At 64.7% G+C, this 24,276-nt stretch overlaps 1 protein-coding gene across 3 annotated transcripts in view; it reads left to right on the top strand.

The window, feature by feature from the left end:
• Positions 1-22,846, top strand: part of ARSG (arylsulfatase G) — a 43,541-nt gene extending 20,695 nt beyond the window's left edge. For 2 of the 3 annotated variants that reach the window (XM_080560605.1, XM_080560607.1), the window contains 11 exons: positions 5,913-6,628; positions 6,909-7,096; positions 7,991-8,038; positions 8,108-8,219; positions 8,442-8,579; positions 11,053-11,225; positions 11,808-11,888; positions 14,879-14,987; positions 18,920-19,040; positions 22,073-22,163; positions 22,492-22,846. In XM_080560605.1, coding sequence (XP_080416731.1) covers positions 6,435-6,628; positions 6,909-7,096; positions 7,991-8,038; positions 8,108-8,219; positions 8,442-8,579; positions 11,053-11,225; positions 11,808-11,888; positions 14,879-14,987; positions 18,920-19,040; positions 22,073-22,163; positions 22,492-22,820 — 1,584 coding nt within the window. In that variant the 5' untranslated portion in view covers positions 5,913-6,434 and the 3' untranslated portion in view covers positions 22,821-22,846. Of the gene's footprint in view, positions 1-1,887; positions 3,375-5,912; positions 6,629-6,908; positions 7,097-7,990; positions 8,039-8,107; positions 8,220-8,441; positions 8,580-11,052; positions 11,226-11,807; positions 11,889-14,878; positions 14,988-18,919; positions 19,041-22,072; positions 22,164-22,491 lie in introns of those variants that run through there. The other variant, XM_080560606.1, reaches the window with a different exon arrangement.
• The last annotated feature ends 1,430 nt before the right edge of the window (positions 22,847-24,276 follow it).

Genomic DNA, 24,276 nt, shown 5'->3' with positions numbered 1-24,276 from the left:
GAGGGGTTTAAGGGGGGTTGTGAGGGGGTTAGGGGGGTTTTGGGGGGCTTAAGGGGGTTTATGGGGGGGAATGGGGTTGGGGAGGGGGGAATGGGGTTTTTTTGGGGGGTAGTGGGGTTTTGGGGAATGGGAACAGGATGAGGGGTGCACAGGGGGGTGCAAAGGTGGGCTGTGGGGGGTTTGGGGAGGGGGAGAGCACCCTGATCCTGATCCTTCCCCCAGCGCCTGCTGGGGTGCACAGAAGTGGGCGGTTGGGGTTTTGGGGAGGGGGATTGTCCCCCGAACCCGCTACCCACCCTGGCACCTGCTGGGGTGACGGGGGATTGGGGGTGCAGGGGGGGGTGCAAAGCTGCACGGTTGGCGTTTTGGGGAGGGGGGATGCCCCCCGATCCCGCCACCCGCCCCGGCACCTGCTGAGGTTCGGGGGGGGGGTGACGGGGTGCGGGGGTCCCGGTCCAGGAACCGGGGGTGCAGCAACCCCCCCGCCGTGAGTAGGGCAGGGGGAGCCGGCGGTGCCCGCAGGGAGCAGCACGAAGCGTCCCCAGGAGCACGTTTGGGTTCGCGCCGAGCTCAGCCCTGGGGCTTTTGCGCCCAAATTTTGTGCCCCCGAGGTCTGCAGGAAGGGCTCCGACATGCGGCCTGGGCTGGAAGCGGAGGGCATCGCGCGCGCGTTTAGGCCCGTGGGGAGCGCGGCCGTGGTCCGGCCACCTCTGGGCAGAGCCCCCTGCTCCCTCCTCACCCCGCAGCTGGGTACGGGGCCGGGAACGTCCCCGGCTCAGGCTCACCGGGGAGCCGGGAGGCAGGAGCGGGACGGGACGGGAGCAGCGTTTGCACGCCGAAGCCCCGGTGCAGGGTTTGTGGAGGCTCGGGGCACGCGCACCGTCCCCTCCGCGCCGTGCGGGCAGCTCCTGGAGGAGAGCATCTCGCCGTGCGGGGAGCTGAGGCGGCGGCGTGCGGGTCAAACCGGGAGCGGGCGGCACCGGCTCGGCACCTACGTGCCCGGGGGAGGAAGGGAGCGGGGCACTGGAAACGCGGCACGGGCCGGCGGCTTCCTGCGCCCGGCTGCAGGGCTGGAGCTCGAGCCACGGCGCTGCAGGGTTTCCCCTAATTTTCCTTGAGATCGGTAACAAAAAAAAAAAAATAGGAAAAAGCTGCAGCTGCCGGTGTCCTTGAGCAAGGAAGGAGCGCTGCGGTGCCCGGCTTTGCGGTGCCGCGCTGGCACCGACGGTGTCGCCTTGTACCAGGCACCGACGGGCGCTGCCCTCTCGCACTGCGCTGCCCGGGGAGCCTGGGGTAACGGGGAGCCTGGCGATGCTGGCTCCGAGCCCTGGGGCAATTACCCGAGGTGAGACGTTCCTTCGGTCCCTGACCCGTCCGCCAGGGCTGCTGCTTTCGGGTTGGCTGCAGTCCCTTCGGTTCTTTCACAATGGGAATTGCCGGTGGGGCCGCACGGGTACATTTAGTGGGCAGCGGGGGCAAAATTCGGCCAACTTCTAGCAAATGGGGCAAATAAGCTCTCGATCCCACTCGGTAACTTAGACAAAGCGATTAACTTGACTAATTCCTCCCGGCAATGCTGCTCCGTCGGCCGCTGACCCCAGCGAGCCCCCGTCGCCCTCCCCGCCTCGTAATTCTTCCTGGCAGCGACGGGCGCGAGTGGTTCTGGGCCGACAGGAGAGGTTTGTGCCTCCGGGGGAGAAATCAGAATGCAAATATCTCTGGCACGAAAAGAGCCCCAACGCGAGGGCGATTTACTGCCTGGTATTTCTTGTCAGTCCTTTTCATCTCCCTCTCTGCTTCACCTTCCCGTTCCTCTCCCCGGCGCTTTCCGAGCGCGGCGAGGCTTCGGGGAGCGGCGGGGGCTGTCGGAGCCCGGCACGTGGCCGCTTTCCCCCGTCGCTCGCCCTCCGTTCCCGGGCCGGGCTCTGCCTCCGACGGGCGCTGAGCTCCGCGGGAGCGGCGTGCGCGGCTCCGCAAAACGCAGCAGCAAAGAGCGAGCGCCCCGTCCGCGGGCATAAATCAGGCAGGAGCGGAGGCGCATGGGGAAGGGAGCGCAGGGCCCCAGCCACCGCCCGGCTCGGGGACTCGCAGTTCATTTATTCTGCTCGGGTTCGCCGGGCCCTGCTCCGCATGTGTAATGTTTGCTCTGAAAGACCCAGCAGTGAGATGGGTGAAAAACATTCCCCCCCCCCCCCCCACATCTCGGGACCTGGCAGAAATCCTAGTAAATCTGCAGAAGTATGTTTTTGTCAGCGCTGCTTGTTCTGTTAGGGGAACTGGTGTAAACTATTCCAGCCCAAAACCTTTTCCTGGAATAAAGTCCCGCGTTCGGAGCGCCGTCGGGACGGCGTTACCGGGAACGGGGCTTCGCTGCCAAACGTGCTGGTAACGAGGAGGCAGGATTCGTGCACCCTCTGCCCCGCACAGAGAACTCACAAGGCACCTGCTGCCCTTTGCTGCGCTCGAACCAGAAATAAAGCCCGTGCGTGATTACTTTGGGAACCAAACGAGGATTTTTCCCCCTGCCGGGATGTGGCAGGGCGTCTGTCCTCGTGTGGTGCTGGGGCTGGGGTTTGGGTTCCTGGTCCCTGCCGTTCCGCTCGCCAGGCAGGCGCGAAAAGGTGAAAGCATGCGAAAAATGTGAAAGCGATGGCGCTGGCCCCGAGATTTGTCAGCTTCGGGTTAATGTGTAATAAACAGGTGACGGATCTGCGCAGCGCCGGGCAGGGAGCTCGGCCGCTCGGGGTTAGGAGGTGCCGGTGGCATCCCTGGGCAGAGCGGGCGGCTGCCCTCGCCTGCCCGGGCAGGTCAGCCCCGGAGGTGCCTTCTCCTATTCCTCCTTCTCTGCTCAGCGCAGGCTGCCGGTGCTTTGGGGTTTTCCTCAACTGGTTCGTCTGGTTCTGCCTTATCCCCCCCTTTCTCTCTGCGAGCTGCATTATCGGCCTCGTAAAACCACGCTTTCGCTATTTTTTTGGTAATTATTCCCAGCTGCAAAGTGCCTGTTGTGATGCCCGTGCGAGCAGTCCCCGGTGCGACGGCGAAGCCCACGCGATGCTGGGGGAGCTCCGGGCGGGTTATCCGGAGGGGGAAGAGGCCTCGATTCCCGGGGCTAATTATGCACGAGGAGCTAATCGGGCTGCGGCCGCCGGTGCAGCGTTTCCTGCTGACAACTGCTTAGCGCGAAGCGAGGCGCCATGTTCCCACCGTAGGCAGCCTGGGAGAATCTTTTCAGAGTCGTGTTTTTTTTTTTTTTTGCAGAAACAGCTAAAAGAGGCGCAGACGGTCGCACAGCTCCGTCCCCCGGGTGCCGTCCGGCTCCGCTGCAGCGGCGTCCCCGGGGAGCAGGGATGCTGCCGAGGCGCAGCTCCCGGCAGGTACCGGGGCTCGTTTTAGGGCCGGTTCGTCCTCGCAAGGGGGTTTGAAGGAGAAAACCCCGTGGAGCAGCCGGAGCCGCCCGCACAGGCAGCGCCGCGCTGCCTTCCATGCCGTGCGGGCGCCTGGGCTCGAGCGGATGATGCAGCGGATACGGGGATACACGCGGCATGCGGCAGGGGCACAACGCCAGCGGAGCCCAGACTTTCCCGGGAACTGGGGATCAAAAGGGCCGGGGAGGCACCTGGGCCAAGGGGGTCGGGGGGGAGCACGCGGAGAGGCTGGCGGTGAAGGCAGGGCTGGGCAGGGGGCGCCGGGCAGCCCCCGGCTGCCGGCTCTCAGGGCTTTGGTGGGAGCGCCCCTCGGGGCACGCTGCCTTGCATGGGCACAATCCTGCCTTTTGCAAGCTCTGATCGAGTGACGCGGTGCTGTGGGGCGAGCTGTGGCGGGGATGGGTGGCCCCGTAACGAGGTGGGGACGGGGACCCAGTGGCCCCGTTCCCTGCTGCCCACCCGCAGGCGGTGCGGGTACGGGTGCCCGCAGCCACGGGCACGTCCCGGTCCTGCACACGGGCACGCGGAGGGCGATGCAGGTGGCACCTTGCTGGGGTTTGGACCCGCTGCCGATAGTCCCGGCGTGGGCAGGGGGAGCAGGGCGAGAGGCGCGTGCCGCGCTCCCACCACCTGACCCCGCGTCCCTTCCAAATGGCTCCCGAGGATCGGAGATGGAGAAGTTCTGTCCGACGCTCCTGCAGAGCTCGGGGCCCCGGCTGGCTTTCCGCGTAAATTAGAGAGAAGAGAGCGTCCTTTGAAAACGGCCCCATTGTTTTCCTTAGCCGTGTCACGCCGGCGTACCTCCCCAAAGCAAACAGGCAGCCCTGCCAAGGCTCAAGGCTGCCTCTCGCTATCTGGATGCTCGGCGGGCGTGGGGAGGCGGAGGTGCGGCGGCTGTAATTGCGGTCTATCGCTCCTGCCAGAAGCCGCCCTGCCAGGCCAACCCAGAAGCCCTCGTATTAGCAGGCAGCCTCCGAGCAGCTGGCTTCGTTTTTTAGCGTTCGTATTAAAAAAACGTAACCTTGCCCGTGCCTTTTCCGCAGGGAGCGCACGGGCTGGATTTCCGTCCTCGGGGCCCTCACGAGGAACGGGGTTTTGTGGGGTCGCGGGGAGGGGGACGGCGCGGGGCCAGCCCCGGCGCGGGAAGGGGTCGGCTGCGGGATGCTCGGGGCTGCTGGGGCTCGGCTTGGGGAGCCGGGAGCTGCTGGACGCCGGTGGAGGTGCCGGAGGGTTGAATTACACGGCGTGGCTTCCTGGCAAGGCTGCGGCCGGCCGGGTTCAGCACGGCTCAGCCGGGATGCTTACGTGGAGCTCGGCTCAACTCGGTCCTTTTCCTCGCCCCCCCCCGAACCGCTTGGAGGCCCCCCCGCCAGTCCTCCTGCCCCGTCGCCGTGCGGAGAGCCCCGGCGCGTTGCTCGTGCGCCCCGGCCCTTCGTGTGCTAAAGCACAACTCCAGTGTGGGCTTCCCCTGCCACTGCTGTGCGGGAGCCCCAATTCTCAGCTCCCTACGAGCCACGTGCCTGCCACGTCCCCTCTGACGGGCGGCGGTCCCTACGAGGGGCTCGGGGTCCCCGCAGAGAACACCTCTCTGAAACTGCCCGGTGCTGGCGGGGAGGAATCGCAGTTGTGGCCCCGCTCCTCTCCCGTTTAGGCAGGGGTTATGAAATCCTACATCAATTTCTGGACAAGAGCATTCACCTCGGTCAGCAACGGTGCCGGTGGGCACAGGACTGTGTGCGGGGGTCGCTGTGCGGAGCCGCGAGGCCCTCGTGGAAGTTTGCAAAGGAGAGCTCTGGGCAACGGGTCGCGAATTGGGCTACATCCCTGATCGCTGCCCTGCTGTGCTGCGGAGCTGACGGCGCCGAGCTTTGACGACGCGCGTGGCAAACCCGTGAATAAATCGTTTTGCCAGCTGCAAATCTCCCGGCCTACAGATGGGGCTCATCCGATCCCCCCTCCTGCCTCCTGTCGCGTCGTCCCTTGGTTTGTGGCCGTTCCCTTCCCTCCTCGCCCTCCTGGGTTATCTCCGTGGCTCCTGTCCTGCTTGGCCGCGCGTCCCCGGGGCGCGTTCCTACTGCTGCCACGCTCCTGTGCGGGGCTCGGCGTGGTTTTGGCAAAGCTCAGCAGCTTCACCTCGCTTTGGCCGTAGGTTGACTTTCGCAGCCGTGTCCCCGCGGTCGGTTTTTGGGGTGTTCGCTCTTGGTGCCTCTTTGCCGCCTGTGGCCAAACCCTGCCCTAAGCCAGCCCACCAGTTCGAAGCGCTGTGCTTAATCCTGTAATCCTAGAAGTTTCTGGGCTTTTTTGCGTTGCCGGTTTGCCTGATTTCACTTATTTTGCCCCGGCTGGCTGCAGCGCACGGGCACCGTTCCTGTGCAGCGGGCGGGCACTCGGGCAGCAAGGGGCACAACGTCAGGGCAAAGCCGCTCCTGCGGCCGGAGTCCGGGGGGCTCCTGCAGGTCCTGATGGCTCCGTGTGTCTCTGGCACAGGCGATCTCGTGGTGGTGGCCCCCGGATGAGGCCAGGGACAGCGTGACGGTCGTCGGGACAGCCACGGCGGTTCTTTGTCCACTTCGGAGAGCCGAGGCCGCGGTCTGCTGCCAGCTCCGTGTGTTAGCTCCGCAGGGGAAGAGCCGCCCGCCAGACACGAACGTCGCCCCGACAGGAGCTGCTGCACAAATCGAGCGCGCTTCTGGAGGGGAAAATCACAGTTCGGTTTTGTGCTTGATGAGGTATTTACCGGGAAGCAAAGCAAGTTAAAAATAGGGTGACAGCGACTTCAAAGAGAGTGCCTGACTTCTAAGAACGACACCTCTGCCAGCGCTGGGTTTGGGAATATCAGCTGTGCCTGCACACCAGAGCTGGAGCAGGCGTTTTGGCCGGCCCTGTAGGCGAGGCAGCGAAGCACCGGCCTGGCAGGCGGCCCGGCAGAGGAGGAGTGCCTGGAGAGGGGACATCGGCGTCGCGGCGAGGGACAGTGGCGAGCGGGGCCGTGCCACTCCGGGTGGCACCATGGGCACCCTGTCCCCGCGGGCCGTGCTGCTGCTCGCCCTGCTGGCGACGCTCCGCGCTCCCCCCGCGGCGCAGGGGCGGCCGAACTTCCTCGTCATCCTGGCGGATGATCTGGGCTGGGGGGACCTCGGGGCCAACTGGGCCGAGACGAAGGAGACGCCGAATTTGGATGAGCTGGCTGCCGAAGGGACGAGGTAACGGCCGTGCCCCCTCCCTGGCCCAAAATGAGCATCCTTGGGTGCTCTGCCCTGCAGCAAAGGGGGTCTCCCTCCCAGTAGGGGTTCAGCGGCGTAGTTTTGGGTTCGTGGGTAGAGCCCGGCACCCTGGGGTGCAGGTCCCTGCACAGCTGGGACGTGCAAGCACCAGCCCCTCATCCCTGGGGGCACAGAGGGTTGTGTGTGGGCAAGCTGGGAGGGACAGGGCAGCACCGCCCCGTGCGGGTCTCGCCAGCCCAGGCTCTGTTCCCTTTTCCAGGTTCGTGGATTTCCACTCGGCCGCCTCCACCTGCTCCCCGTCCCGCGCCTCACTGCTCACGGGGCGCCTCGGGGCGCGCAACGGGGTGACCCACAACTTCGCCGTCACCTCGGCGGGCGGCCTGCCCCTCAACGAGACCACGCTGGCGGAGGTGCTGCGGGCGGCGGGGTACAGCACGGGGGCGATAGGTAAGGCTGGGGGTGGCACCGGCCGGGATGAAGGTGCCCATGGTGAAGGTGTCCGTGCCTTCCCCCACGGAGGAGGCACAGCGGGTAGCTGGCAGCTAAAGGAAAGCCTAAAGGATGAGCGGGAGGGATTCTGCACTTCCCCCCCCTCTTCCCGCAATCCCCAGATTTCGTATCCAAGCGTAAGACGCGGCCTGAAGTTTGGGCCTGCCCCAGTTTCCAGTCGAAGCCGTGGTTGCTTAACCCTGCGCTGGAAACGCCGAATTTTCCTTAGGAAACGTGAGGGTGCCGAGCGGCTCTGCCCGCGCACGCCCCGCGGGGGTGTGATGATGCCGGGCGTGATGCCGGGCGTGACGCAGCAGGTGCTGGCAGGGACTTTTGGTGCTGCTGGTCCGTGACGTTGGGCGCCCTCCTGCCCCTACAGCACGACCCGCCCCACCTGCAAGTGCACCACCAGCACCAAGTCCTTCGCTCCCCCCGATCGCGTGTGTTGGGGCTGCACTGGCACAAAAGCCCTCCCTTTCCCTGCTCCTGCTCCATTTTTGCTGTTCCCCCTCTCCTATCAGCGTGCTCGGTGTGAGCAAGCCTCGGGACGTGGAGGACCCGAGGATGAAGCTGGTTCTTTGTGCTAGGTTAGAAGGTTGTCTCCTCCGAACGCAGAGGCCTCAAAGAGCCTTTTAAGGCTGGAGACGGTCGATTTGCACGGACACGAGATACCTTCGGCATTTTTGCTGGCTTTCTGCAAAAAAAAAGGCATTCTGGAAATGAGGCCAGCACAAACAAGTGGCCTTTCTCGCCGCTAGATTAAAACCTCCTGCGCTGCGCCTTGCGGGTAGTCACTTGTGACGGCAGCGCCCGAAGCCGAGTTAACCTCTGAAATGATTCTGGTTTTTGCAGGCAAATGGCACCTGGGGCACCACGGCCGCCACCACCCCACTGCCCGCGGTAAGGACGCAGCGGAGCCGAGCGCCCCGCGTTCGCCTGGCTCCTGCTGACCCCCTCCTTGCCCCGCAGGCTTCGACTATTACTTCGGGATCCCCTACAGCCACGACATGGGCTGCACGGACACCCCCGGCTACAACGTGCCGCCCTGCCCGCCCTGCCCGCGGCACGGCGCCGCCACCAGGTACGGCTCCGGGCACGGCACCGCGAGGTGGGATTTGGGGTTTGCGGCCCCGGCCCCTCGGTCTGCTCCTTGCCGCCGTCTCCTCCCGCGTGCTCCCTGGAAATGCCCCGGGGAGGTGAGCTGTGGGGCGCTGGGGCGGCGAGCGCCCTGTGCCGCGGGGACGTCGGCGTGCTGCTGGTCCCCTCTGCGGTGCGAGCGGCACGGGGTGCCTTCTTCCCGCAGCGCCGCCGACAAGGAGTGCTACACGGACGTGGCCCTTCCTCTCTTGGAGAACCTCACCATCGTCCAGCAGCCCGTCGACCTCAGCAGCCTGACGGAGCGCTACGCAGAGGCGGCGGCGCGCTTCGTCCGGAGGGCAAGGTGAGGTGCCACACGCTGTCCCCGTCCCCGTCCCCGTCCCCGTGCCAGCCCGTGGGTCTCTGCAAGCGCTCTGTGCTCCTTCTGGGGCACCTGGGGATCACCGGGCTTCATGGGCGACCTTCCCCAGTGGTGCTGGGCCGTGCGGAGTCCAGGCTTGCCGTTCCCCAAGGTGCGGAGCAGCTCCTGGGAGACGACAGCCCCCGAGCCCTGCTGACGGGTTTCGTAGTGCTGATCCCTGTTATTCGAGGATTAGGAGCCGTGACTTTGCAAAACGCCTTCCTGCAGCGCGGGACGAGGCCGTCTCGGGGGTGGTGCCCGCTGCTCAGCACCCACCTGGGGGCCGCGTGTGCAGGGGTGCTAAAAAAAGGCCGTGGGCTGCAACGGGGGCAAAGGGACGGGAGAAATGAGGAGGGGACTGCACGGAAAGGGCTGCGTCAGCACTCTGGATAAATCTGGGTGCTGTTTTGGGGTTGTCTGAGTTTATGGAGAACAGGATTAAACAGGTGCCTGCCTTTCCTCTCCCTCTCTTTGATGGCTTATTTCAGTTTTCCTCTGCCTGACTCACTTGTTATGGGGCAAGGAAAAGAACACGGGATTTGTCATCTTGGTGTTTTTTTAACCAGCCGTGTCAAGGTTGAGCAATTCAGTGAGATTTGGCTCTGCCCGGGACACTCAGAGCACAGCAAACACGGGAGCAAAAGCCAAGGACGTTGGTCTTAAGTTATCGATTAAACGTTTGCTCCGTTTTCGGGAGAGAGAGGGGCTGAATTAGGAATGCAAAAGGCAAACGGGGCTCCCAGCTGAGTGCCAGGGTAAGGGCAGTGCTCCCCTGGGCCCCGCAGCCTGTTTCCCACCGGTCCGCGTGCCGGCCTGCTCACGGCAGCCCCTCGAAGGGGCCGGGACAAGCTCCCCGTGTTCGCGCGGCCCTTCGGGGCTCCAGGCGCGAGCCGGGCGGTGCCGTGCCCCAGGTGGTGGCAGGACAGCCAAGTGGCCCTGCCCCAGCACGGCGCTGATCACGGGCCTCGCTCAGGCATTTCTGCCGATAAGAAGTCACGGGGATGCCGGGGACGTTCCTGCGCCCGGTGGCTCTTGCGGGGTTCGGGCAGGTTCCTGCGCTCTCCGCGAGCTCGCGAAGGCAGTGAGCGACCCCCGGGTGCCAAAATCCTCCCCGGCATGTTGAGCAGTGCCCACCCTGCTCCGGGCACCCTGAAGTCCCAGGGGCAAAGGTTCTGTGCTAGAAGGAGGCAGCGCGTGGCCGTGCCCATGCAGGGCTTTGCAGCCCCCACCCCCCCATTTCCTCCATCCCAGCGTTTTGCAGGAGTTTTGCAGCGCTCAGAGGGCACAGAAATTTGAGGGGCTCCGGTTTTGCTGGGCAATGAAGCGGCTGTGCCGGGAGGGGTGAGATTTGGGAACCTGTGGCCCCAACGTAGGTGACGCGCGTGGGGCAAAGGAAGGAAACGCAGGTCGGGGGGGGGACCCCAAAAGCCCCTGGCTCCCCCCAGCCGCGATGGGGCCGGGCACGGGCACGGGCTGGGGCGCGCACCCACGCAGGCACGTCCCCGGGATCCGGCCCCTCCCCGCCGCCCGCCATCCCACCCTTCCCCTCCGAGGTCCCTGAGGAAGAGCGGCCTCGTCGGAGGAGATAAATATAGCCGTAAACAAGAAAACAGGACGTGTCCTCTGATGATTTAAAAGCAAACAGGCAGCGGGGCAGCGCGCGGCGAGCGGGACGCTGCAGCGAACGTGCCTCGCTCCCTGTCCAGGGCCGGGCTGCGGCGTCGGGGTCGTCCTTGTGCTGCTCATCCTCCTCTGAAATAACTTCCCGGAGCAGCAGGGGACGAGCACAGCATGCCGGGGGGGGGGGCAAAATGCCGAAACGGGCCCCGGGAGAGAGGGGAGGAAGAAGGATGCGAGGGGCGCGTCGGTGCGGGGCGTTCTGCTCCTGGCTGGGTGCCGTGGGGTGCAGGGGGCCGGAGGAAGGGGCGAGCCCGTCCCGAACGCAAGCACCTCGGGGAAGGACAGCCCTGGCACCCGCAGGAGCAGGAAGGGAAGGAAGCAGCACCGGGGAGGTTTCAACAGGAGCGGGGAAGAAGTGACTCACGGGGGGAAGCTGCGCGCTCGTCCTGGCGCTTCCTCCCGGCGGCGGTACCGGGGCAGGTGCGGGCACATGAAGGTGCCCCCCGGGAACGTGCCCTACCCGGTGGGGGACAAACCACGGCCACCCCACCTGCCTGATTCGCTGTCCAAAACCAGGAGTGATCCTCCTTTCCTTCCCATTTCCTTCCAGAGGTTCTCTGAGGTTTCGGGACCAAGCGTCCCGCGGGGCGGGCGGGTTTGCAGCCGGCTGGTTTTGGAAGGGTCACGGCTCCCTGTGCCCGGCCCAGCAGTGCCACTGCCGCGGTGACCTCCTGCAGCCGTCCTCCCCTTCCCCTCTCCCTAATCCAGCTGGATTTGCTCCCCCTGTTCCCCGCAGTGACAGCGGGCGCCCCTTCTTCCTCTACGTGGCGCTGGCCCACATGCACGTGCCGCTGGAGGTGACCGCGCCGCCGGGCAGGGACGTCTACGGAGCCGCCCTGCGCGAGATGGACGCCTTGGTGGGGCGGCTGCGGCGCCTCGCCGGCCCCGACACGCTGCTGTGGTTCACAGGTAACGCCGCAGGACCTCCTGCAGTGGCGGGGTGACAGCTCCGTGCCAGCCCTGGCCGTGCAGCGGGGGCACAGGGGGACGAGCCCGGTGGCATCCCCCAGCCCTCGGTGCTCCGTGGCCGGGGGATTGAGGAACCGGAGCTGCCACCGCTGGGGACGTGGCTCCCAGCCCGGCTCAGCTGCTGCTCACCCCGCCACCCACCTCGGCCACGGCCCTGCCTAATTAAAGCTCAAATCCTTGCTCGTTAAGAAGCCCAAATCCGCTCAGGCTGGGCAGCCTCCCTAATGAGGACGCCCTGCTCCTGGCGCAGGAACTGCCCGGCCGCTCATTAACGCCTGGAGCCGGCGGCAGCCGCCTTGTGCCCGGCCCCACTCCAGCAGTGGGCAGCCCCCCAGAAACGAGCCCTGCCCCTAAATAAACCTTTAGGAACCCCAACCCTGCCCGCCAGGCCCCGTGCTGCTCTTGGTGTTGTAGGGCAGCACTGAGGGGGCGGGAAGGGGCCGCAGGGACCCCACTCGTCCCCCAGAACAGAGGTGCCCCCACTCCCAGCGCCGCTCACGGGGACGTTGCTTTCTCTTGCAGGTGACAACGGCCCTTGGGCGCAGAAGTGCGAGCTGGCGGGACGGCTGGGGCCGTTGGTGGGGGCCTGGCAGAGGACACGAGGTGACCTTATAGTGGGGGGGACCCCCTGAACCCCGGGGGTGTGCGGGGGCTGCTGCCAGGAGCCCCTCTCTGCCCCCCGGCACCCAGCGGGGAGCGCTGCTCACCCCCAGCCTTTGGGGCAGCCGTGGGTTGGGTTGCCTTGAAGGCACCTCCGACCATCCCTTATATTTAAAATAGACACAGCGATGTCTGTTCTCCCCCAAAATTACCTCTGGGTGGGACCGGAGCCCCCCAGGTCCCTGTTACCCCAGACCCTTTGCAAGCCCGGGGGGAGCAGATGCTGCTTCCAGCCCCCTGGTGCAGCAGCTCCTGGGGTCCCATGTTCCTGGCGAGAGCTGGGACCACTGGGGGGGGCTCCGGGGGGCCCCGTGGGCGATGGGGAAGGTGAGCTCCTGCCCTTCATCTGCTCGGCTCCCGATGCCCCCGCAGCCCCTGCCCGGGGCCCTTGAGCCCAGCCCGGCGGGACTTTTTATTTTCCTTCTCTCTAACTTTTTTTTTTTTACTATATTTTTTTTCCTCCTTTTCCGGCCAAGCCATCTGGCCGGTGGGTTTCTTTCGGCCGGAGCGGCCAGAAGCATGCATGAGTCAGGCGCTTCCCACTTCTGCTTGTGTTACGCGCCGTAAACGCGGCTCGGGTTCCGTTGCCCCGATCGCTCGGGGTCAGCGCGGGAATGGGGGGGGGACGCGGCGGGGGGCACGGGGACAGCGCCGCTCTCCTCCTCCTCCTCTGCTTCCTGACCCCTGCCCAGCAGAGGAAGCCGAGGCTGGTCCCGCGCGAGCCCGGCCGCGGGGCTGCCCGCCGTGGCTCCCCCCGCTCCCTTTCCGGTTCCCAGGGCCGTGGGGCGCTCGGGCAGGAGTCCTAACCTTCGCTTTCTTGGTAAACAAACCCCGCCGCCGACCTGGGTTGCTCTTGAGCAACCGACGGTCACAAGCTCCCGGAGCATATGGTCCGGGCCGTCCGGCGGTCGGGAACAAACCTACAACAACACGGCCCCTTTCCAGCATCTCGCTGCCCACACGCGGCCCTGCGAAAACAACCCCGAAAAGCTCCTCCCGGGCTGCTGGCTCTCCGGGAGCTGCCTCTAAAACCCCAGGGACCGGCGGCTTCTGAGCCCCCCCCCGGCTGTTGTGGGGTCAGGGAGCTGCGAAGCCCCCCACCCCCCGGCACCGTGCCCGCGGTGCAGCGCCTGCGGGGGGCTCGGGGGTCCCGGCCGGGGGGCATCTCCCCCTCCCCACGTCCCCGGGGACAGGGAGGAAGGGGAGGTGCTGCTGCTCGGGATTATATAGGTTTCGCGTGGCTTGGCGTTTCCTTTTAGGGTCCAACCCAAATTCCAGGAATGTTTTCCACTGATCTCGGTGGTCACTGCAATCAGCCCGCGCTCGCGGAGAGCAGCGGCCCCGCGTGCTGGGCCCCCCGCTCCGAGTCGAGGGCTGCACGGGGGGAGCTTCCCCTCCCCTCCCCAGGAGCCCCCATCCCACTTGGAAAGCCCAGCTCCCATCCCCTGGCCCCAAACACCCCAAAAAGGGGAATCAGAGGGACGCACGTGTTTTGGGGGTGCTTTGGGACGAGTCAGGAAGGCTCCGGCCCCGTTGTGCCCCCACCGGGGAGCAGGGACGCCGCGCTTCTTGTCCCTGCATGGAAAGCTCCGCTTTTTCCTGGAAAGCTGCGGCCTCACCGTGCTTGCGTCATCTCGGCTCCTGGGAGAAATCCCTGCCTGGCTTTGGGGTGTTGCAGCCCGGGCTGCAACCGGGAGCGTCACCAGGAGCTCATGCTTCCCTCTGGCTCCCTGGCTGCTCTGTCCGCGGACGGACGGGTGGACAGACGGACAGACAGCCCCGCTCCCCTGCCCTCGGGGCGCCGGGCTGTGCAGAAACCCCCTCGAACAGCCGATGCGGTGCTGCAAGGACTGTTAAATCCCCGAGCAGAGGTACCGGCAGCCTCACGTTGTTACAACTGGGATCGTTTCCGATGGCGTCGGAAGACGCGGGGAGCACGGTGCAGCAGCGACGTGCTGGCTGCGGCTGTGGTTGGGGTGCACGGGGCACCCCAAATCACTGCAGCCCCCGAGCGGCCAGCAGGGCTGGGGCTGGTGGCGCAGGACGAGCAGGACCAGGAGCAGGACCAGGAGCAGGAGGAGCAGGAGGATCCCCTCGCTCTTGGCTCTGCCGGAGGAAATGGCTCCGGGTGCGCGCCGTTGCCATGTGCACGCTGAAAGCCGGGCAGACAAAGGGCTTGGGAAGTTGGTGCCGTGAATGGGGCCGGGGGTTTCCCTCTGCCCCATTCCCAGTCCCTTCCCCCCGGCTGCTTGGGGCCCTTCGTGCCGCAGCAGAGGCGGCAGCTCCGTGGCACCGCTCAGCACCCCCGCTTTGTTGGTCAGCCCCCCATTTCCACCCTCAGCCCCCGTCTGGGTGCTCAGCACCTCGGCGCAGGCAGGAGCTGGGCGGCTTCCCCTGCCTCCCAAACCCCGGGCAGAGCGCGGCCTCTGGGCTGTGGCAGGGGACGAGCGGAAGGGTTAACGGGAGTCAGGCGGCAGGAGGGAGCTGCGCTGCTATCAGCAGGAATGGATTTTTAACGAAGCCGGGGGCAGCCGGTGGCGCTTTATCTGCCCGAGGGCGCCGTGCACTTGGTGCCGCTCGCAGCCCCGCACCCTCTGCGCCGGGAGGGAGCCCCTGGGCGAAATTCCTGCGTCTCCTGCCCAGAGGGTGGGTGTTCGTGCTCAGCTCCATGGATGTTTGTGCTCAGCTCCGTGGATGTTAGTGCTCAGCTCCCAGGTGGATGTTAGTGCTCAGCTCCCGGCTGCCTCTCTCATCACTTGCTGGAGCAGATGAGAAACAAAAGGCAGTGCCAAACCGAGCCCCCTTTCCCCTCTCTCCTTGTTTCTTGTAAAAACTCCTGCAAAATTCTTCTCCCTCCCCTGACCCAGCTCCGAAATCCAGCAAAACCTTCCCCCGTTAGGGTCATCTAACAGCGCGGCCGCTTTCTCTTGCAGGTGGGAGCCCGGCCAAGCAGACAACGTGGGAAGGAGGGCACCGCGTCCCGGCGCTGGCGTATTGGCCCGGCCGCGTCCCCGCCGCGCGGAGCAGCCACGCCGTGCTGAGGTAGGGGCCGGCTCTGGCTTTTGGGGTGGCCTCCGCCTGCACCCCGCTTCCCGCAGCCCGTCCGGGGACGGCGTGCTCCTGCCAGCTCTGCGAGGGCACGCCATCACCCCGCGGGTGACACCTCTGACCCCGAGGGGATCGCTGGGATGGCAGCAGCAGCAGCAGCGCCCCGCTTGGGCGTCACCTGCGCTGTGGTGCTGCGCTTCTGTCCTGCCCCAAAGGACTCCCAACGCTATAAACGCCCTTTTTGTGGGGCCGGTGGCTCCACGCTAGCAGCTGCAGGGCTCGGTGCGCCTCTTCCCCGCGGTGGCCGAGCGCCTCCCGATAATTAATAGATGCCGATGTTCCCTCTCCCCGCCGAGAAGCAGGCTTCGGCTTTGTGGTTTGCGAAATGGCTTTCTGTGGAGGAGGGCGCGGTTGTGGGGAGGGCTGGCCGGAGGGATGGCGCTTGTGCTCAGCGCAGGATGCGGCCGGGCTCCGAGGTTGTCCCGGCTGCCGCTGCTGGGCTGAGAGCCGCAGGGAAGGGCTGGGGCTGCGGCGCCCGGGGACGGCGGCACTGCGGAGACGGCATGGGGGGCCCCTCCGTGCAGCCCTCCTTGCAGCTCTTGCAGCTCCCCTCGCGGCAAACCCAGAGCCCCGGGAGCTGGGTGTTTGCAAGGGGCGAAGGTTCAGGGCAAGCACTGGAGCACTGATGTCTTGCTGAGGGCGCAAGGTGCGTGGCGCCAGGCACCCCTGGGGTTTCACTTGCAGATCCTTCCCCTGCGTGGGACCCCCTGTTGCCTGTCCCCTCTCCAGCCCCCTCTCCCCGTGCACCCTGCACCGCAGCAGCCCCGGGGTCCCGGTTATGTCCCGGGACCTTATCTCCTGCATTTCCAGCCCAGCAGGTTGGGCAGCCGTAAAGGCAGAACGCTGCCAGCAGCGCGGCCGCGCTGCGTGCCGGGCACTCACGGAGGGGCTGTGTGGCTCCCCAGGAGTTTCCTCGTTTTCCTTTTTGCTTTTTTTTGTTATTTCGAAGACAAAGCTGCAATCCCTGGGCTGCTGTGAGCCGGGGGCCGCCCTGCCAAGCGCCCTGGCTGCGGGGCCGGGTGGTTTCCAGCCGCGTGCGCTCCCCGTGCCGGGCGGCCGCCGGTCACCTCGGCGCTGACGTCCCTGCAGCTGGGCCCGGTCCCACCTCGGGGCTGCTCCGGTAAACACAGCCCGGCCTTTCGAAAGCTGCTGGCCCAGCTGCACGCCTTTGCTTATTCAGAGATGCCTACGGGGGAGCCTGCCTGCCTCAGACGCGGAAATTCAAAGTCAACAAACCCCGAGGAGGTTTCGTAAAGTTCAGGCGTGTGACACGGAGCAACAAAAGGCAGGAAGCTGCCAGCCGGGCGCTGAGGCCGCTGCTGGCACCGGCCCCAGCCCAGGAGCGCCGGCAGCAGCAGCCTGGGGCCGTGCGGTCCCTGGTGCTTGGGGGTCCTCGGGGACGCCCAGACCCCGGTGCTGGCCGGGGAGTTGTCCCGAGGACACGGACGGGGTGGGTTTCCCACCCTAAATGCTTCTGAGTCAAGCAGGTTGTTTCATCGGTGTCCTCGCGTCCTCCCCGTCCCACCCGAGCCGTAAAGACCCAGTTCCTGAAGGTCTCCAGCACAGCTGCAGGCTCTCTCAGCCCTCTTTGGGCCTGCGGTTTGAAGGCAGAGGAGCCGCTGTCCCCGAGCAGCGGCGGGGTGAGGTGGCGGTGGTGCTGCGTCACCGGGCACGAGTCGGCTGGACGCGCGTGCTGGGTCAGCTTCTTGCCGCCCAAATAACGTGGTGGGAAGCTTCTCCTCCCTGATGGGGAGAGCTGAGAGCTGCAGAGAGCATTAAAGGCATGCAGTGGGGCTGGGAAACCTCTGCTGGGAAGGGCGCGGGCTGGGCAAGGGCAGGCATTACCTGCCTGCTGGGGCGTCCTTCTGCCCGAGGTCATGAAAACGCTGGCAGCGGGAGGAAAATCCCCCAGCCGCGTCCGCGCCCTGCCTGTGTCTGTGCCGCCCTCCCTGGGGCAGCAGGACGGGGGTCCCCAGGGGTCTCCATCCGTGCCCTCCTTGAGCTCCTTCCCCCCAGGGCTGCGTGGCCAGGCCGGGCATGGCCTCGCTTCGTGACCTGCCCTTCGTTACCTGCCCTGTGTGGGGTGAGCGGGGTGAGCGTGCCCGGGGGCCTGGGGTGCTGCCCCGCTGCGCCCTGCCCCGCGCCTGCACGGACCTGCAGCTGCTCGGCGCGCCCTGCACGGAGCTGCCTCGTCGGCTCTTCTTAACTACGTTTAATTGTCGGAGCTTCCTGCTGTGCCCAAGCAGGGTGCTGAAGAAATAGGTCAGCGGGGTGGCGAAGGAGGAAAGCGCAGCGCCCCGGGGCCGGCAGGGCTGGGGCTGCTGCAGGTGCGGGACCCTGCTCTCAACCTGGGGCTTTCAGGGCTGATTTTTAGGTGGTTGTGCCCTACCTGTGCACCCCTCGGAGCTGAGCCCTTGCTCAGAGCCCTCTGAGCAGCTGAAAACGCGTCGCTTCATCTCAGTTTGTTGCGTGGAGCCTTGGACCTGTCTCACACCACCCCGGCTTTGCCCTTTCCGCTTTGCTGTGGTGGTTTCCCGGGGTGCCCAGCTGCTGTTTCGGGGTACCCGTGCTCGGGACGGGTGCGGGTGCACGGTGCTGGGGCCGGATCCTGCGGGATGTGCCCCGGGCAGCGCCGTGGGGCAGCCCCACGCGGAGCTCGGCGGCTCCTGCAGGGATGCGCCCAGCTCCCAGCGGGGAGCCCGAGGTTTTCGGCGCCTCCTGGCTGCTCCGGCTGTCTCCATGAGAGCCGCGTAGCCGGGGCTGCCTTTCAGCTCTCCTCAGCATTGTTTGTTCTTATTTGTCCTCTCGGTCTCTTAGCAGCTAAATTAAAACTCGTTGAATGGGAGAAACAGGGGCCCTAAAGTCCCGGGCTGTTTTCTCTCTCTGCTCACGCAACCGGGCAGCAGCAAGGGGCCCCGGTCCCACAGCGCGGCCGCTGCCGCACCCCGGGGTGCCAGAACCAGGGGGGTGCTGAGGTCCCGGTGCTTCTGGCAGGGTGCAGGGTGCCAGCACCCCCCCATCCGAGCCACCTGCTGGGGTTGGGCAGCGCTGCGATGTCACTTGTCCGAGAGGGAGGGACGTGACACTCGTGCCACGCAGCGGGGCACGACTTCGCTCGGCCCCTGGCACTCCTGAACGGCTGGGCCAGTGAGCGTGGGGAACTGCCGCCTCCGAGGTCTGGCCCCAGGCCACGACTAGCAGGCAGCAGGCACCAACGCGGAGCCTCTCGCCCTCCCTGTCCCCGAGGAGCCCGCCGGAGGTGGCAGGACACCGGGTCACCCGCGCCCTGCGCACGGGGAGCGAGCGGGACCCAGCCCCGAGCGCTCCTCCCGTGGCTGAGGCCCCTGAAAAGAGAGGATCCTGGTGGAAATGCTGACAGGCGTTTTGGTAGAAGCGCACAAAATAGCACCGCTCTCATTTTCCATTCTGGCTGCGATGGCTCGTGCTGCGCGATGCAAAAGCGAGACCACATTTTCCTGGGGCTGCGGGAGGCGCTGGGGTTGGCGCAGAAAGTCCCTGCGCTTGCACTTTCTGCCGGGGGTGACCCGGTGCCCTCCCCGCGTGCCCGGCCGCGCTGTGGTCGGGGGGACGGCGGGGTGGGGGCTGCCCCGTGCCCACTGTGCCCGTGCCCTGCGCCCCAGGACCTGCAGGTGCAGTGGTGGCCGCGCTCGGGGACCCCCCTGCACCATGCCCAAGGTGCTCGCAGCGAGGGCTCGCCACGGCTGGGTCACCTCCCGGATCCCTCGGTGGCCTTTTCTGCAGGGCTCAGCTGTTGGGAGGCAGCCGGGGACCCCCCCAGACGAGGGGCTGCAGGGTGCTTGGGGCGCTCAGCTCCGTGCTCGGCTGAAACCTGCCTCTTTCCCCAGCACCCTGGACATCTTCCCCACGCTGGTGGCCCTGGCTGGAGCGACGCTTCCCCCAAACCGGCGTTTTGACGGCTTGGACGTGTCCCCGGTTCTCTTTGGGCAGTCGGACGTGGGGCACAAGGTAAGGCAGAGCCCCTTTCTGGTGACGTCCCCCTCCCGAGCTGCCTCTGAGCTGAGGGTGAGGTGGGCAGAGGGGCCGGGATCGGAAGGGCTCGGGGCCGGGGCGCGCAGCCCCGTGGGAGCACCGGCCCTGCTGGCTGCGTGCCCGCACCTCCGGCGGCCCCGCCGAGCCCAGCGTGATTCTGCTCCTTCCTGGTCACAGGAGGTGCACAGGCGTGGGAAACAAAAGATCCCCAGGGCTCAGACCTAGCTGTATCTGCTTTATTTATCTTGACAGATAGAGACATAATTAAGCGCTTCTTCTCCGAGCTCCTTGGCTCGGAAACGTGCCCGTTATTGATGTTCGAGTGGGGCAGCCAGCCCCGTGTCCTGCAGCTCTCCACCCATGCAACAATAGGAGCTGTTGACAGCTCCTTTAAGCATGAAAAACGCAGCTAGGAGAACAAGGAGTATGGCGATGCGTTTTTCTCAGAGTTTCACAAGATCTTTTCTGAACCAAAAAAAAAAAAAAAAGCAGCTTTAAAAGCAGTCCCACAGATAAAGCCTGATTTTGCTTTTCAAGTCCGCCCTCCTGCAAGCGCTGCAAGCCAGCTCCCAGCAGGGATCCTGGATCTGCTTTCTGTGTCCATCAGGGTTTTGGTATTTAGTTCGTATTTATGGAACCCTCTACTGAACCGTGAGATAAACTGGGGAAGAGGATGGGACACGGCCAGCGTGCGCTCGAGCTGCTCTTCGGGATTAACCCTCTTCTTGCGTGCTCGTGGTGCCGGAGAGGGGGACTGGTGCTCGGCAGCCTTGGCATCAGCACGTGGTGCGGGGCTGGAGAGGGCTTGTGTTCCTTCCTACGTGCTTTGGGATGAGGAGTCAACTCCCCAAAACTGGGGCTGAGTCCCCAGCCGCTGCCACCCCCCTGCTTTTTGGGGGAGCTTGTGCTGCCGTGGGGTGCGAGCAGAGGTGAATCAGCCCCTGGGGCTGGGACCTGCCGGCCCCGGGTGCCGTGTCCCCGGAGGTCACTGTTGGCTTGTCCCCACCCGTCCCGACATCCCTGGGGACCGCTGGCCCCACGCCGCGTGTGACGGGGTGGCCTTCGGCACGGCGAGCGTCGCCCCACGCTCCGGCCGCCGCGCTTGTCCCCGCTCCCTCCCCGCTCGGCAGCGGGCGCGCGGCGCCTTTCGTCAGCGAGCGGCTGATGGCAAAACCACCTTTGATGTCGCCGGGTTTTCCTTGACACAAATCCTGCCGAAGCAGTTCCTTTTCTCGCCCCGCCGCCTGATGGACGCACGCCGCTGACAGCTGGTTTTCTCCTTGGGGCTGGCGCGAGGCTGCGGCTCCCCGCGGCCCCGTAACCTTGCTCGCGTCCCGGCCCGTGCTCGGCACCGGCACAACCTGTGACGGTGCTGGGCCGGGGCCAAGGTCCTGTTTTGAGCGAAGGCTATTTACAGTAAAAATAAACACATCCTACGAAACGTATCAAGGGTACGAGCGGCTGACAAATAAGCTCTTTCCATGAGCTTAATGTCAGAGGGGTGTGCTCCTCCTCCCCACGCACTCGCTGGCTTACGAAAACAGCCCGGAGCTGGGAGTTCAGATGGAGGGTTTGCTGAGGAGAAGGGTATTTTTTGTTCTTTTTTTTTTTTTCTTTTCATTTTTTGTTCTTTAATAACAAAGTCACGGGTTGCGGACCTGGGAACGTTTCTTGAAAGGGCTCAGTCGAAACAAGCTCCTCACTTATGCGGTGAATTAGAATGGATTTTCTTAGCGTGGGGTTTCTGAGGCGCGTTCAGGAACAAGCCCGTGGTTGTTTCAGTGCCTCTGCAGCCAGGCAGCAGCATCCGAGCCGTGCTGCTCGGGTTAAAGGGTGCAGGCAAAGCCGAGCTCTAAGGCTGGAAGCAGACAAACTGGTTGAATTCCTGGTGTTTTGGCTTCGTGGGCCCTTAAATAATTACTGATCGCTGCTTTGCAGCTGCTTTATTCCGGCTGAGGGGTGCCCGCACAACCTACAGCACGCATTTCCTCCTTGCAGCACGCTCACGCTGTGTGACCTCTTCCAGCTCACACCCGAGCCTCCCACATGCAGGTTTTCATTTTTTTTCCATAAAATATGTTTTTTAAACCAAATTCCAGATGGTGATTTTTTTTTTTTTTAATCTTGCAATTGAAGGCAACAGAGGAAGCCGGGAGCATCTGGAGGTCCCCCCGGATCCCGGCGTTTCGGGGGAGCGACGAGTGGCGGCCACGAGGCTCCCAGGGCGGGCAGAGCCCGCGGCGGTGCCCGGGGCAGGGCTCCCGTGCCGGACACCTGCTAAGTCATTACAGCGCTGATCAGCTGCGAACACTGTTACTAAACTTGGCACCGCAGCTGCCTACAACTCCGGCAGATGTTTCTAGTTTTTAGCACAGTGGAAATTTCTTGAATCACTTTTAAACGCAATTCCCAGGGAGGAAACCTCTGGTGACTCATCACTCAGCGGAGCCATTGGCTCCGCAGCAGATATTATCTGACAGAGACCGCCGAACCATCCAGCTCACTTGTCTTCTCCCTCCCCAGTGCCAAGGCAGGCGTCCTGCGCGGATCAAGTGTCCCAAATACCGAGCTGCAGAGACTCGACCCGCCCTTCCCAACTCCCTTCTCCTCACCCCGGCTCCCTGCTGCTGTCAGGGCAGGGAGCGCTCCCCCCACGGCGTGGGTCAGCCGGAGGCGCAGCGGGCACGGTGCTCCGGCACCTCACCTCCGAGCACAGCCCCTGCTTTGCTGGAGCTGAGCTCAGCCCGAGCTCGTGGCCTAGCCGCTGGCCATCGGTTCCGATCCCTGAGATGTTCCTGCCACCGGGGAGGTGACCTCGGAGGAACGCGAGGCACAAGCGAGATGCTGGCGCTTCCCAGTTCCCTTCTGCTGAGCTGCTGCTGAGGCTGCTGGGCTGAGCAGTGTCCCCAGTTGTGTGCACGGCTGGGACATGGTCTCACGCTGGGAGGGAGCAGGTATAGAACGGAGCACATTTTCTGTGCAATGGGCTCTTTCTGTTCTTCCTTCAGATTCTGCTTCACCCCAACAGTGGGGCAGCTGGGAAGGACGGAGAGATCGAGGCGCTGCGGCTGGCTCAGTACAAGGCGTTCTACACCACAGGTAGGGTGGCTGTGGTAGGGATCGTACGGTCAGGAAAAAAACAGTCTGAGATTCCTGGTTCCCTGCAGGTACGGGTAAAAACCAAACCAGATTAATAGAGGCAGGAGCAAGCCCGGCAAGGAGCGTGTGGGTGCCCGGCTGTGTGCGCAGTGGGCTGCGCAGTGCGGGGTTGGCTCCAGAAGCACTCGCAGCCTGGCGCTGGGACCTGGGCTCCCAGAGCTGGGCCGTGGTGGGAAGGGGCCATCACGGACTGGTGAGGAGCCCAGAGGCGGTACCTGGGCAGGGGTGAGCAGCCTGGGACTCCCGTGGTTTTCTCCTTCCTCCCTAGGAGGGGCGAAGGCTTGCAACGGAAGCGTTGGGCCAGAAGAGCGTCACCAGCCACCCCTCATTTTCAATCTGGATCGTGATATCCAGGAACAGGAGCCTTTGGATGTGGCATCCGCAGAGTATCGGGCAGTGCTACCTGTGATCAGCCGGGCTTACGCGCAGGCTCTGGAGGACATTGCAACAGACAACATCTCGGTTGCAGATTACTCCCGAGATCCAGCAGCGAGGCCGTGCTGCAACGCACAGCACGTGGCTTGCCGATGCCAAGCACCTCCCGCAGCCTCGCTGGACCACAGCGCAGAGAGAAGAGCGACGCGGCTTTGTCTTTAAGCAAACAATTGCCCGAGCTGCTCCTTTTCCGATTCTGGTTTTGTGAATTTGACTGTTGTTCCTACTGGCTCCAGGCTTGAGGTTGGCCAGAGGGCAGGGACGGAGGCTGCGGCTCGCTTTGCTCCGTGCCGTGCAGCAGTGTGGGTGAGCTAGTCGCGGGTCTGGGGGAGCAGGCGGAGGGGTACCCTTGGTGCAGCCCTGCACAGAGCAGGACCGTCCCCCCGGCTGCAGGATTCCCCTGCGGCTGGAGGAGCAGGTCACTGCAGTACCTGGTGGCTCTGCGCACAAAAAGGCTTTTGGTTGGGCCCTTCAGCTGAGAAAAAGTAGTATTTGTCATTAAAACTGCCATCTGCGTGAGCTGAATTTTGGAGAGAATGCTGCTGGGAAATTCTCTAGTGGAAATTCCACTGCAGAAAATTAACCCCTGGGCCCGTGGGAGCGCAAGGCAGGGGAGGAAGGAGCCCTCAGCCTCTGTGCTGGTGCTGAGACCCTGGAAGTCTGCGGCTGCAGAGAATATTCCCTGCCTTTGCCTTGCTGGCACGAAGTGCTCTGGGAAATGGAGCACCTGCCTCTCCGGCTGCTGCCACGTGAAATTTGTTAACAGGTTATGGTAAAGACACAGCTGTAGAAGAGAGGGTCCTGTGCGCTCGGTGACAGCTGCCCTGCACGCCCCTGACATCCTGCTAGGAAGGGTGCTTGGCTCGTCCTGCAGCTGCTGTGCATTGCCTCCGAGGTTGTTCTGGGACAGGTATCCAAGTCCCGGTGTTCTGAAAGGCGTTCTGGAAACAGGCTGTCGGAAAAATGCAGGACCGGGGTAACCGCTCCCCGTCAACTCTGTTCTGAAGGCCCAGTGGTGTAACTGCATTCTTCAGGGAGGTCACGGAGCGGAACCTGCCCCGAAGGCTCTGAGCAGAGCAGGGCTGCAGGCGGAGAAACGGCTCCTGCCGATCCCAGTGCGATGCTGTGGGCTGGGAACAGTTCTTCTGGGGCGTGAGTGGGCACAGGCACAGGCCTGGGGAGTTGCGGAGGCAACACAGAAGGCGCAACTGAAACTCAGAAACCACCAGGATTTCCCAGCAGCTGAGCGAGGGTTTTCTGGAACGCTTTTGGACTCCAATTTACGCACCCAAGATCTTTCTTTGGACAAGCCGTAAGCGGCTTGTCTCAATCGAAGCAAGGTGTTACACCAGCCACAGGGAACCGGGAGTTGTAATTACGGGCAGCGCTGCCCAAATTAGAGGGGCTGCCCAACCGTCTGCAATTAGCTCTGGCCTGCAGCCTCCTGCCCCGCCGTCCTGGCACGGCCGCCAGCAGCGGGGCAGCGCGGCTTTGGCCAGGCTGGGGCCGGGCACAGCCGGAGCCTCCTCCCTCCCTCCCTCCCGCACCCCAAACCCGCTCGCTGAAGCTTAATCAAGACTGACATCTTTAGGGCCCCACAAAGAACAGCAGGAGCATG

The sequence above is a fragment of the Anser brachyrhynchus genome (assembly GCF_964034855.1).
Source record: "Anser brachyrhynchus genome assembly, chromosome: 18".
Taxonomy (NCBI): domain Eukaryota; kingdom Metazoa; phylum Chordata; class Aves; order Anseriformes; family Anatidae; genus Anser; species Anser brachyrhynchus.
The sequence above is the reverse complement of the archived record's forward strand: the minus strand, read 5'-3'. Positions and strand labels throughout refer to the sequence as shown.